Genomic DNA, 14,461 nt, shown 5'->3' on the forward strand with positions numbered 1-14,461 from the left:
GGAATGAGGATGATAACGCAAAGAACAGAAGATAATTACAGCGAAGAGAACGAGACAGAAAGAGACAGAGGGGAGGACAGGAGGGAGGAAGAGAAGAAGCCAGGGGTTAGTGACAGATTTCCACAGTCAGTCAGTATTGTGGAAGAGATCGGGACGACAATCATCCACTGGCAAGCTCAACACTCAGTCTTGACTAGCGCACACACTCAGTCTTGACTAGCGCACACACTCAGTCTTGACTAGCGCACACACTCAGTCTTGACTAGCGCACACACTCAGTCTTGACTAGCGCACACACTCAGTCTTGACTAGCGCACACACTCAGTCTTGACTAGCGCATATCTATTTTACTGGACATAATCTCAAAACAGGTTACATAATACACAAACACACACTACCACTCACCATGTGTTGTACAGGCATGGGTGCAGGGGCCATGGGAGCAGGGTTCCAGGCCGTGGTGCTAGTCATGGTCTTGCTCTGCCAGTTGTGTCCCCCAGTTAGCTTCTTCTCTCCAGGCTGACTCCACTGCATGTCTGGCCTGAACACCGGAGCACACAACGACAAAATGCACCGTGCAAAAACACCACACTCGTTAATCAACTGTTACCATGGATATTATGCAGGTGTGGACGTGTTTGACTATACTTGTGAGGACTTCTGGTCTCCACAAGAATAGTAAACGAACAAGATTTGTCCAACTTGGGACATTGTCGGTCCCCACAAGGTCAATGCTATTTCTAAATTAGGTTTAGGTTTAGAAGCAAGGGTTAAGGTTTCAGGAAAACAGGATTTTGAATGATACTGAATTGTGTTGCCCCACAAGGTTAGTTATACAAGCCTGCATGTGTTTTTGAAAAGCGTGTTAAAAATTAAATATATTATTACAATATTGTAGCTCGAGCTCTTCACTAGGTCTCAATGTGTCTTGTTACAGGTAAAAAAATCCTGCAGATTTGAATGATGCGGGCAAGTTATTTTAGTTTACATTTATTTTTCAACAGATTTGAGCAGCACAGAAGCTTTTCATCATTGGCTGGGATTTGAGTCGGCTCGCCCTAGTACAGTAGAGTGGGTTGGCAGTCCGCCAAAAAGTCTATCGTCTAGGGAAAACCCTGCAGTCAGTCTGTTCCATTGTTGATACAACACATTGTTTTGTCATTAAAAACACGAGTATAACTTCCATTCACTAGATACTTATTCAAGTTTATTTTAGTTTTGTTTCTCATGTCTTGAAGTAGACCGTTTTGAGCAGGGGCTATCTGAGACTGGAGAACTATAGGATGCCAGCCCCCCAAAGCCTTCTATTGTCTAGGGAAAATGCTGAAGTAGTCTGGCACTACATCACTTCCCAACTCAGAGAGACCCACACACGCATGCAGACACACATCACAACTCCTACACTTACTTCTTGGCTGGGGCTCCTCCGAACTGCAGATCTGAGGATGAGAGAGCGAGGGATGGTGAGACAGAAAGAGGAGAGCAAGAGAACAAGGAAGTGAGTATGAGAAAGAAGAGAGCAAAAGCATCAGAGGGTTTGATAAAAGTGAGCGAGTCTATCTAAAAGACAGTGAGACAGGCAGACAGAACGAGAGAGCCGGCCAGCCCTGGCAGGGGGTAGTGAAGGCTGTTAAACATACAGTAGACTGAGACCAGTGCCTCCCTACTGGGTTCCTCTCTCTGTGTGTCCTCTCCCTTCCCACCAATGGCTCTCAGGCAAGAGCTCTGGCAGATAGGCCATCCGCTACCATTAGGCTGGTCCAACTGTTTCTATTGACATCTCTACCACTAGCAGACATTCACTAGAGGACAAGACCAAGGGTGAGAGAAGAGGGAGGGAGAAATAGTCACATGAGAAGTAAGGAGAAAGCACAAAGCGAAAGAAACCGAAACAAATGGAAGAGGCAGAGGGGAGAAAGAGGCGGGAACAGACAGATGTGAGGATACAAAAGAACAATATATGTTGCCTATACAGTACTCACTGCCAACGAGGTTGGCAAGGGACGAGTCAAGGTCATTGGGCAGCAGCTTGCCTCCTGGGTGCCCTGGATGGGGATGACCAGGGTGGTGCAGGGCCATGGGAGGAGGCTGGTTGTGGCTGGGCACGGTGGGCTTCAGCAGGTCCCCTAGAGCGTCAAACCCTGGAGGAAAGATACAGGGAGACATAGATTTAATTACATTATTCATACACAGAGATTAGACAAACACAAAGCATGGTCAAGTATCACACACAGATGGGATATGAGGTTAAAAGAGAAGCAGCGCACATGCAGGAAAGATTTGACTCAAGCAAGAGAAAAGAGGACTTGGGAGGCAAGATCAGACTGTGGGATCACAAACCATCTGTTCAGTATCATGACAAGTACCGAAAATAAAAAGGACGTGTTCCCTTTTATTTCTACGCTCAGGGCTCAGTAGCTGTGTCCCGTCTATACACCATATTTCTAGGCTGAGCAGCAGTATTTGTGGTTGTGCTGGATTTACATTGCCTTCAGAAATAATTCATGTCCCTTGAAAGAATTCAGTTTTGTTTGCTTTACAGCCTGAACTCAAAATGGATTAAATAGATTTTTCCCCCCCTCACCCATTTACACATATAGCCAATAACAAAGTAAAACATGTTTGACATTTTTGCAGTATTCACACCCCTGAGTCAATACTTTGTAGAAGCAACGTTGGCTGCGATTAGAGCTTTGAGTCGTCTTGGGTATGTCTGCATAAGCTCTGCACATCTGGATTTGTGGATTTCCTCCCATTCTTCCTTACCGATTACCTCAAGGCTCTGTTAAGTTAGATGGGGAGCAATCTAAGCCTTTCCACAGATTTTCAATGGGATTCAAGTCTGGGCTTTGGCTGGGCCACTCAAGGACTTTCGCATTCTTGTTCTGAAGCCATTTCAGCTTTGCTTTGGCTGTATGCTTGGGGTCATTGTCCTGTTGGAAAGTAAATCTTCACCCTAGTCTAAGGTCATAAGCACTCTGAAGCAGGTTCTTATCAAAGACTTGGCTATATTTGGTTCCATTCATTGTTCTCTTGATCCATACTAGTCTCTGCCACCGAAAAGCATCCCCATAGCATGATGCTGCCACCCCCATGCTTCACGGTAGGGATGGTGTTAAACATAGCACTTTGTATTCAGCCCAAAGAGTTCAATTTTTGTATCATCATCAGACCACAGACTCTTCTGCCACTCCAGAGGCTTTCACGTGCCTTCTTGCAAACTCCAGGCGTGCCGTCATGTGCCTTTTTCTCAGGGGTGACTTCTGTCTGGCCACCCTCCCATAAAGCCCAGATTGGTGAAGTGCTGTAGAGACTGTTGTCCTTCTGGCAGGTTCTCCCATCTAAGCCAAGGAACTCTGTAGTTCTGTCAGAGAGGTCGTTGGGTTCTTGGTCACCTCCCTGACCAAGGTTGTTCTTGCCTGGTTGTTCAGTTTGTGCCTAGAGGCTGTCCGACCAGCCTGGGTAGTTCTGTATTTTACCCCATTCCCCAATGCTCGTGGAAGCTTTTAACATTCAAGAAATTGTTTTAAACCCTTCCTCAGATATATGCCTCATCACAATTCTCACCCAGAGCTCTACAGATAGTTACCTGAACTTCATGGTATAGTTTCTACTCTGACATGCACTGTCAACTGTGGGACCTTATACAGGTGTTTCCTTCAAAATCCAAACAATTGAATTGGCCACAGGTGGACTCCAATCATGTTGTAGTGACATCTCAAGGATGATTAAAGGTAATTGGAGGCACCTGAGCTCAATTTGGAGTGTCATAGCAAAGGGGTGTGAATAATTAAATATTTCTGTATTTCATTTAATACATTTGCAAAACATTTATTGTCAGGTATTGTGTGTAGATGGGTTAGAAAATATATTTAATCCATTTTGAATTCAGTCTGTAACAACAATGTGGAATAAGTCATCGGGTATGAATACTTCCTGAAGGCACTGTAGTTCCTTGTGGCTGACATGTTGTGGAGTCATTATGCTGATGGATTATATTAATTACATATCTAGACTAAAACAGTAGATGTGCCCTGTCTAATCCTTCAGTTTCTAGTCGGCCTCAGGAGCAGAATTATGAGAAATGGGTGTTTGTTCCATTCCTTCCATTTCTAGGCTCAGCAGCAGTAGCTATATTTGTGTTATGATGGATTTATGTGCTTGTAGTGTCATGTTGTTGAGTCATTACACTTATTGAGGCTGTACTGTAGGCTGACCGGTGCGTGTGTGGTATACTACTCTATTACTGTACAGGGCTGATTGGTCTGGTTACACTGCATGGCTCCATCCCAAATGGCACACTATTCCTTATATAGTGCACTACTTTTGACCAAGGCCCACAGGCTGCCATTTGGGATGCAGTCATGGAGTATTTCACTGTGCAAACATTACATTAGTACCACAATGGTCTGTCAACAGTCATTCTAAAAATGGGAACACATTGCCCTCAACTAGGAGAGAGGTAGGAAAGGGGATGGTGGAGGGAGGGAGGGAGGGAGGGAGGGAGGGAGGGAGGGAGGGAGGGAGGGAGGGAGGGAGGGAGGGAGGGAGGGAGGGAGGGAGGGAGGGAGGGAGGGAGGGAGGGAGGGAGGGAGGGAGGGAGGGAGGGAGGGAGGGAGGGAGGGAGGGAGGGAGGGAGGGAGGGAGGGAGGGAGGGAGGGAGGGAGGAACGGAGGAACGGAGAAGGGAGAGAGGAAAGAGACAAATAGGGGCAATCAGAGTGTGTGACAGAAGAGGAAGACCGATCGAAGGAGGGCAAGACAAAGTAGCGTGGGGAGGAAAAAAGACAGGGAGCACAACAGAGCTGCACAGACAGCTGTCACCTCCCATCACTCCTTATCCTCCCATCACAGGAAAAAAAAAGTGAGGAAGCGAAAACAAAAAAAAGGACAAATAATATTTGTCTAAGAAGCGATGTCTAGCTTCTGGACATTGTGCTGACATAGCTATGCGTCCCAAATGTAACTCTATTCCCTATGTAGGGCACTACTTTTGACCTGAGCCCATACTACCATAGTGCACTACTTTTGACCATAGCCCAATGGGGAATAGGGTGCCATCTGGCCATAGGCCACATTCATGAAGTAAGAACTTCCTGCTTTGCAAGCAGGAAACAGAAGGGAAGGATCAGAGACAACTAGCACACGGAGGAAGGGAGAGAGAAGGAAAGACTCAGAAAAATAGCCCACTCACCATAACATACAGATCAGAGGGCAGGAAAGAAAGAAAAATCTAGTTTTACAAAGAAAGAGGAGTTAACTATTAAGCTAATTGTTTGGAAAGGCTGAGAATGGAGGGAGTAGAGGACAGATGAGGGAAAGAGATGGAGGAGAACAGATGGAAAGGTACCACCTCAGTGCCTCCAAAGAGATGGATTGTCTGTGTAGAGTGTGGGACTGTGTGGACGACAACAAATGGATGAGTGACAGGCGATTAGGAACGGACTGAGATGACAAGCCACGCACACAGAGAGAGAAAGAGATGAGTTACAAACAGATGGAATGGAGTGAGATCACCACCAGGAAATTCCTACTGAAGGCTTTAAAAACACACAAATGGAAACTGTGGTAGCAGAAACCCCAGGCCTAAAGGATTAGCTGGCCCATAGCAAAACCCAACCAGAAATCTAAACCAGAGCCTGTATCCATAAAGCATCTCAGAGTAAGATTGCTGATATGGTATATGTCTATATAATTGTGTTCATTAGGATCTAAAAAGGAAAAACTGATCCTAGATCAGTACACCTACTCTAAGACGATTTGTGGATACAGGCCCAAGCCTGAAAAGGTTGATTTACTTAGCAAAACCAAATCAGAGATATGAACCAGCACTAAAAGTAATTGATTACAGTTGTTATAGGGGAGCAGTAAGCTAAGCCAGAGGTTGTTTAGTAGGTTTATTTAGGGTTATCTGTGTTCGAAATGGCACCCTATATAGTGCCCTATGGGCCCTGGTGAAAAGTAGTGTACTATAAAGGGAATAGGTTGCCATTTGGGACGTAACGTTGTGTCTCTTTACCATCGGTGGCAGGCTGTACGTCGTAATTGGCCTGTCTTCTAGCCCCGCCCCCGAAAACAGCATCAAAATCTACACTCATGGAGGACTCAGCTGTCTCAGCAGCACCTAGGGGACAAAGGTCATAAAGGCTACATATTACTATTGTAAAGTTTCTATTCAACTTCTGGGTTGGTTGGTATCGGTGTCTGTCGAACCATATGTTCTTTAAATTAATGTTTATTGGACAAAATGTTAAACACAATATTTCAGCCGTGTCGGTGCTTCTAGCGGATGAAAGTCATGGCTGAATGGATGGACGATAAGTGGATGAAACAAGTGAATTAACTGATGGATGAACAAACACATGAATGACTGAAGACATGAAGAGAACTCAAGAGACACATGAGCATGAATTTGTACAGTTGAAAAGCCACCTGACTTTAAAGACAGAGGCTTGTCAGAACACACGTGTTAACTGAAACTTGTGTCGTGTGTGTGACATAATACACAGCTAATCATCACTATACATCTCTGCCCCGGATCTGAACCTGAAGTTCAGGAGGTTAAGTAGATAAAAACTGTGTGTGTGAATTTCCAAGTGTATATTGCATGCACGTGTGTGTCCAAATGTGTGTGTGACCTACCTCCCCAGGCACTGGTGGCTGTAGAGATCGAGGGAGTGCTCTGGACAGCAGGTAGGAAGGCTGGCTGCAGGTCAAATAGATCACTACTGAGGTTGGGCATGCTAGAGAGAGAAATAAGACGAGACAGGGAAGTGGGAAAGAAAATCAATGAGTAAATAAATGTGATTCAAATTGCCCCTATATGCCCAAACAATCAACAACTGAAGGGTTAGTTCAGGTGAAATCTATATATTTCGGTGGAATTTACCTTACATTCAGTTGTGCATTAAGGCCCAGTGACAGAATGCACAATAATCAATGTTATGCCACAGATAGGAGTTAGCATCATCAAAATTCATGAATGTAAACAACCAAACCAATGTTCGCAAGCTGTAACCTGCTCAAAAACACTTCAAAACCAAGTTCGGTAGTTGGTGGAGTTCACAATTTTCTAACATACATACTGCTGAAATAGTCGCTGGATTTGTGAGGCTACATTTCCTCATGTAGTCTCTCTGTTTCTGTTTGCAGTAACATGGACAATAAAGTTGTATATACCATTGGGCACTCACAGGTGGCTTGATGGCACTATCAGAGCAATGGAATATACAGATATTCAGCATTCAGATATTATTAGAAAAGTAACATTCTTGCGGGGAAGAACATGGACAGGTTTCGTGAGTATCGACGCTACGTGTTTTTGAGGCAGTTTTGCTAACATCGGTACGCCTGTTTACATTAATGAATTTTGACAATGCTAATATGGTAACTTCTGGCTTGAGAAACAACTCAAGGTAAGGGTAATTCCACTGAAATATAGATTGCCTCAACAATCCCTTTAAGTCAACAAAACAAACTGATACCAACCTTTGAACCCCCCCCCCAAAAAAAATCAGAGAATCTATAATCAAAAGAATCAACATAAATCTGAATAGAATAATTGAATCATACCTTTATAACACTAGATAACCTCCTACGACCTGTAGTAACCATGTTATAACAGTAGTACCTGTTGGTGGAGGGTGCACTGAATAGCTCCATGCCTTGATTGGTGTTGTGGTGGTTGTTGTTGACACTGCCCATAGACTGTGTACTGGGGGAGGCAGATGGAGTGGACATGCCAATCTCCTTCAGACGCTGGTCCTGGAGAAACACAGAAAAACACACAGTTACCAAACAAAGTTGGGTACGACTGAGGGATTCATGCTCGACACAGACTGAGCAGCGTCAGACTGAGCAGGCTCCAAAGCAGCGTTTGTTCCAGTTTCGTTGTTTAAACTCGTCCGTTTTTGTTGCTTTGCTTTTAGTAGTTTAATAGTGTTTTATGTTGCATCGGATTACTGATTAAGCTACGGTAGAGGGACATGAAGTGCGTACACTGGATAATTCTCCTACTTGGATGACTTTTGCTGGTACCTGAAACAGCACGCGAATCTACAAAAAAGTCGGTGGCACCACACATCCGCTACTGCAGAAACAAAATCTTTTACAATGTAATAACTCACGTTCGGGAGAACCGATCAAAGGGGACATACCTGCAGAGATTGTGAGACACAACAACCTGGGTGAAGGACTACTAAGAAGGAAGAGGAAAAGGGGAAAGGCAGTGTAATGCAGAGGAACAAAAACAAAGATTCCTCTTCCAACTACCCTGCTCTCCATGGTCCAATCGGGGAAAATGGATGAATTACGGGCAATTTCACGGAATCGATATGAATACAGGGAGCCTGTGTGATGGCCTTCTCTGAAACTTGGCTGTCGGAGGCGGTGCCCGACTGAAGTCACCCCTGACAGATTCTCGATCACTCGTATGGACAGAGAGAGTGAAGCTACTGGTAAGGAGCACGGAGGTAGAGTCTGTTCTGCTAAATGAAAGATGGTGTAAAACTACGATTGTCAGGAAAAAAATATGCACCCCTGTTATAGAGCTGTTGTCAGTGTCACTACGCCCCTTCTACCTCCCCTGTGAATTCCCCCAGCTTTTTCTGATAGTTGTTTATATCCATCCAAGAGCAAACAGTGTCAAAGCTTGATGCTGTATGTGACTAGCCTAACAACGAAAAATAAGATTTATGTCACGGCTCGGTCCCCAAAGCGTATTCATCCTTGGCCAGACCTCCACTGCATGGATCAGATCATAACACTGTTTTTCTACGACCAACTTATAGACAGTTACTCAAAATGGAGACTGTGGTGGAAAAACAAATACAGGTGTGGGACAATGACAGTATTGATCAATTGCAGTGATGCTTTGTTTGTACCACCTGGAGTGTATTTGAAGAATCATCAGCTGATCTGAACGAGATGACTAACGTAATATCTGGCTATATTGAATTCTGTGTTAATTTGGTGAGCCCAAAAAAAACATGTAAGATATTTCCAAACAACAAACCATTGGTGACCAAAGAATTGAAAGTGGTGCTTAATAGGAAGAAACAAGTGTTTGTCTCCGGGAACAGAGAGAGGGGAACAAAGAGACAAAAAAAAGGCGAGATGCCAGTACAGAGATAAGGTGGAGATAATGTTACAGGGAGACTCTCGGTCTGCCTGGTTGGGCATTAAGAATATGGCAAACACCCCCTTCAAAAAGGTAGGCAACGCATTGATCCCTGCCTGGACGAGAGGGTGTGCCTCTACAGCCAATGAACTAAACAAGTTCTTCACCCGCTTTGAAACAAGGGTTGCCACCGCTCCCCTGGCCTGTCTGGAGGAGGATGTCATGGCAACCAAGAGCATGAATGTAAGACTTTAAGGACCCGCGGACACCCTGTTTTCAGGCAGTTAAATCTGAATAGGCCACGGGTATAATGTAGGGCTCCCGAGTGGCGCAGTGGTCTAAGGCACTGCTTGAGGCGTCACTGCAGACACCCTGGTTCGAATCCAGTCAGTCACAACCGGCTATGATTGGGAGTCCCATAGGGCGGTGCACAATTGGCCCAGCGTCGTCCGGGTTTAGCCGGTGTAGGCCGTCATAGTAAATAAGAATTTGTTCTTAAAACTGACTTGCCAAGTTAAATAAAGGTAAGTTAAAAATGTAAATGTAATTTTGTGCAGAAGTGTAATTTGTTGTAATGATGTAGTAACATATTTAACTCCCTGTCCACCAGTGTAGTGGTGGTCAGTGTAGCTGTGTAGTATCATTTTATGCATTAGTGTAATGGTGTGTTACCTGTACCTTGAGGGCCTGCAGTCTGGCCTGCTCCTCCTCTAAGGCCTGCTGTCTCTCCTTCTCGTCCATGCGGCTGAATGACATGCCTGTATTGGACAGAGACGACACCGCACTGGACAGGGTGGACGCTCTATGGAGAGGACAGAGGCAAGAACAGAGGTATTAGGAGGGGACATGTCTTTCCTATGTGTGCTTCTTAAACAAGTTTTACGATAATGTATATCACCAAGTGTTCATTGTCTCGCCAGTCCAGTACCTTGTATCAGCGGTGAGTTCCTTGGTCTTTTTCCCCTCCAGAGAGGCTAGGTGCTGCTCCAGAGCCTCCAGGAGACTACTAGGAGCCTGGAAGGAGGAGAAGCAGAGAAAACAGAAGAGGGGAGGGGGGTGAGAGACAGAACCAGCTCTTCCTCTCTTTCACATGACATGACGCACTCATTCACTTCTTCACACGTCACACACATCAATAAACACACGCGCACACGGTTGTTAGTCCCAGAGGTCTACCCACAATGCATCAAATTCCTAGAATAGAACTACGTCTTCGGACCAAATGGCACTATATAGGGAATAGGTTGCTCAGTATTAGTAGGTTAATAATAACAAGTTGCAGCAAACAGAAAAACGAGGAGAGAACAGAGGGGAAGGAAGGTAGCAGAGGTTGAGAAACATGCACATAAACCCCGTTCTGTCCGGTCTGGTTTGTGCCAACATATAAACATCCTGAGAGGGCATAGCCTAGTGGGCAAGGCTGGCGCGTTGGCTTTCACTAAGGGTGCGTCCCAAATGGCACCCTACGCACTACAAGTAGTGCACTAGATAGAGATTTGGGTGCTATTTGAGACCCATTCCAAGAGAAAATGTATTCAAATGGCACCTTATTCCCCGTGTGGTGTAGCACTTTTGACCTACGGTGACATCAAGGCGAACGATCAATGCGGCTGTGGTCAAAAGTAGACTATCTTTAGATTGTTTAGAGACCAAATCAGACATCAATAATATTAGCAGACACACACACACACACACTGTTCTATTCCCTCTTACAAAGAAAGTACAGAAGTTAAAAACAGACTGAGCATGGAACTCTGACTGAACCCTGTACGTATTCCCCAAACATTCCACTCGACACACAGAGAGGAAAGAAAGTGAGGTAGAGAGAGAACAAAAGAGCAAAGTAAAAGAAAGAGGGAATAGTTGTTTCCCCCTTTTTGATCGCTAGTTATCCCCCGACAATCTTTCAAAACAAGACGTGCTTTGAAGTTTGAAGACAGAAATCTTTTCAAGTCATAGCTACAACTACGATGATGCATTCATGTAATAATCAAGGGGTCAAATATAGTTTAAATGAATGTTAAAAATCCCTAAAATGCTTTCTTTATCATAGGCCTGTCTGTCTGTCTGAATGGTGGGAGGAGGAGAGGAATACGTTTCTGATAATTCATTCATATGGTTGACCTTTCTTCCCCCCCCCCTCCCCGGGGCAAAGTGTGTCTGCACTCATGCATGTCTACGTGTGCGCACGTGCGTGTAGGAAGGGACAAGGCTACATGCGTGCGTGTGAGGGGGCGAGGGCTACATGCAAACCCGGGTGGGTAGGTCAAGATGTCAGAGAACACAAGCTATGGCGAGTCAACAATTTGTAAAACTCTGTGTATACTGTATGGGGAGGGGAGATGCAGTATAGTTTCAAGTTTGAATGTTTCGTGCACAGTGAAATGCCTTTAGTGGGAGGGATGCTAGGGTTAAAAGCATTACAGTAAGTAACCCACCACCTACAATGCATGATCCTTTAATGGTCTGTGGAGGAGAATGATAAAGACTATTTTAAATGGTATACTGGGAATGGGAATTATGTATCACTCAAAATCCAATATTTCAGTTTGCATCACTATCAAGCTTGGTGCCTTAAGTTATTGGTATTTATATAGCCAGTTAAATACTTTCTTTACAAGTGCCTATTTGGGCCTACAGTGTAAATAATAATTTGAAAAATAAATACTAAATCAATTGAACCAACAGATTCATAGGGAAAGTATAAGACAGGGTAACTTGTTAAGAGTTTGACAAAGAGAAAAATGAGTGAATGATTGAGTACAGAGAAAAGAGCGAGAGAGACCGAAGGAGAGAGGGAGCGAATATGTACAGTAAGAGAGAGGCTGACGGCTGTAACATGAACGAATGGACAGATAGATGGATGAAAGCATGTTGGTGGAGCCAGAAGAGGAGAGAGATGAAAAATGTACACTGACCTGTGAGAGATCGGGGATATCACCCTGATCTATTCCAACTTGCTGTGGTCACAAAGACCGAACGAAAACCAAACAAACGGGCCAACGGAAAAAACAAGAAAATAAAAAAGGAATCATTACTCCCATGCAGTGACTACTGTGGGTGAGTCCAAATAATCTCTCGTTCTTCCTGAAGTGTGCACTCGTACACCACTACTCAAAAATATATAAGCATTAGATTGGTGTAGGCATGGGCTGAAGGGTGTTTCCATATACCAGTTATTTCCTTTCAAATCCATAAAGGGAAGCGAACAAGTGCACACTTAATGAGAAATATCAGATTATTGGGACACAACCTCTAAACAACTGAAATAAACAAGGGTCTATATCAAAAATGCTGACAACTGGATCGATGAATATGATTGGACAATGTTGAGTATGTCTCGTGAGTGACCAATGAGACGAGACATGGTGTGGGTGTGGCAAATGAATGGCAAGCAATAGAACAGACATTTAAAAAGCCCCAAAAACATTGAATGTGAAGCTTGAGGCCAAAACATTGGAACAGTGAAAGTGTACACCAATTGCACAGCCTTAAAATGTCATTTTAAAAAAAAGATTACATTTGATGATTTCTTTACCGATCTACACAAGAAAAATAACATTTTCCAATTTAATAAAAAATAAGATGTAATGAATGCTTGGTGGAAGCAACTTTGGAAGCCATTACAGCTGTGAATATGTTAGAACAAGACTACCAACTTTGCACAACTGTTAGGGGATCATATGTTCATTGATTTTGTCATAATTGCACAAGCTCAGTAAATTTGGTTGAGAATCTTTAACAGACAGCAATCTTAAAACTGTGTGTGTGTCTGCATGATGTATATCTTTATGTGTGTGGGTAAGATGACTGTGTGTGGGTAAGATAATATACTGCACAAAAAAATAAAGGGAACACTTAAACAACACAATGTAACTCCAAGTCAATCACACTTCTGTGAAATCAAACTGTCCACTTAGGAAGCAACACTGATTGACAATAAATTTCACATGCTGCTGTGCAAATGGAATAGACAACAGGTGGAAATTATAGGCAATTAGCAAGACACCCCCAATAAAGGAGTGGTTCTGCAGGTGGTGACTACAGACCACTTCTCAGTTCCTATGCTTCCTGGCTGATGTTTTGGTCACTTTTGAATGCTGGCGGTGCTTTCACTCTAGTGGTAGCATGAGCCGGAGTCTACAACCCACACAAGTTGCTCAGATAGTGCAGCTCATCTAGGATGGCACATCAATGCGAGCTGTGGCAAGAAGGTTTGCTGTGTCTGTCAGCGTAGTGTCCAGAGCATGGAGGCACTACCAGGAGACAGGCCAGTACATCAGCAGACATGGAGGAGCCCGTAGGAGGGCAACAACCCAGCAGCAGGACCGCTACCGCCTCCTTTGTGCAAGGAGGAGCACTGCAAAATTACCTCCAGCAGGCCACAAATGTGCATGTGTCTGCTCAAACGGTCAGAAACAGACTCCATGAGGGTGGTATGAGGGCCCGACGTCCACAGGTGGGGGTTGTGCTTACAGCCCAACACCGTGCAGGACGTTTGGCATTTGCCAGAAAACACCAAGACTGGCAAATCCGTCACTGGCGCCCTGTGCTCTTCACAGATGAAAGCAGGTTCACACTGAGCACATGTGACAGACGTGACAGAGTCTGGAGACGCCGTGGAGAACGTTCTGCTGCCTGCAACATCCTCCAGCATGACAGGTTTGGCGGTGGGTCAGTCATGGTGTGGGGTGGCATTTCTTTGGCGGTCCGCACAGCCCTCCATGTGCTCGCCAGAGGTAGCCTGACTGCCATTAGGTACAGAGATGAGATCCTCAGACCCCTTGTGAGACCATATGCTGGTGCGGTTGGCACTGGGTTCCTCCTAATGCAAGACAATGCTAGACCTCATGTGGCTGGAGTGTGTCAGCAGTTCCTGCAAGAGGAAGTCATTGATGCTATGGACTGGCCCGCCCGTTCTCCAGACCTGAATCCAATTGAGCACATCTGGGACATCATGTCTCGCTCCATCTGTGCACCACAGACGGTCCAGGAGTTGGCGGATGCTTTAGTCCAGGTCTGGGAGGAGATCCCTCAGGAGACCATCCGCCACCTCATCAGGAGCATGCCCAGGCGTTGTAGGGAGGTCATACAGGCACGTGGAGGCCACACACACTACTGAGCCTCATTTTGACTTGTTTTAAGGACATTACATCAAAGTTGGATCAGCCTGTAGTGTAGTTTTCCACTTTAATTTTGTGTGATTCCAAATCCAGACCTCCATGGGTTGATAAATTTGATTTCCATTGATAATTTGTGTGATTTTGTAGTCAGCACATTCAACTATGTAAAGAAAAAAGTATTTAATAAGAATATTTCATTCATTCAGATCTAGGATGTGTTA

General features: G+C 44.7%; 1 protein-coding gene across 14 annotated transcripts in view; it reads right to left on the minus strand.

Moving 5' to 3' along the window:
• The window catches only part of si:ch211-200p22.4 (phosphatidylinositol-binding clathrin assembly protein), a 53,854-nt gene that overhangs the window by 6,705 nt on the left and 32,688 nt on the right, over positions 1-14,461 (minus strand). For 2 of the 14 annotated variants that reach the window (XM_031832061.1, XM_031832064.1), the window contains exons 8-17: positions 12,036-12,077; positions 11,563-11,583; positions 10,046-10,131; positions 9,790-9,919; positions 7,630-7,763; positions 6,642-6,742; positions 6,019-6,123; positions 1,983-2,141; positions 1,409-1,439; positions 406-568 (exon numbers count right to left, since the gene is read on the minus strand). In XM_031832061.1, coding sequence (XP_031687921.1) covers positions 406-568; positions 1,409-1,439; positions 1,983-2,141; positions 6,019-6,123; positions 6,642-6,742; positions 7,630-7,763; positions 9,790-9,919; positions 10,046-10,131; positions 11,563-11,583; positions 12,036-12,077 — 972 coding nt within the window. The remainder of the gene's footprint in view (positions 1-405; positions 569-1,408; positions 1,440-1,982; positions 2,142-6,018; positions 6,124-6,641; positions 6,743-7,629; positions 7,764-9,789; positions 9,920-10,045; positions 10,132-11,562; positions 11,584-12,035; positions 12,078-14,461) is intronic. The other 12 variants (XM_031832068.1, XM_031832066.1, XM_031832075.1 and 9 more) reach the window with 10 other exon arrangements.

Source organism: Oncorhynchus kisutch, linkage group LG9 (assembly GCF_002021735.2).
Source record: "Oncorhynchus kisutch isolate 150728-3 linkage group LG9, Okis_V2, whole genome shotgun sequence".
Classification (NCBI taxonomy): Eukaryota; Metazoa; Chordata; class Actinopteri; order Salmoniformes; family Salmonidae; genus Oncorhynchus; species Oncorhynchus kisutch.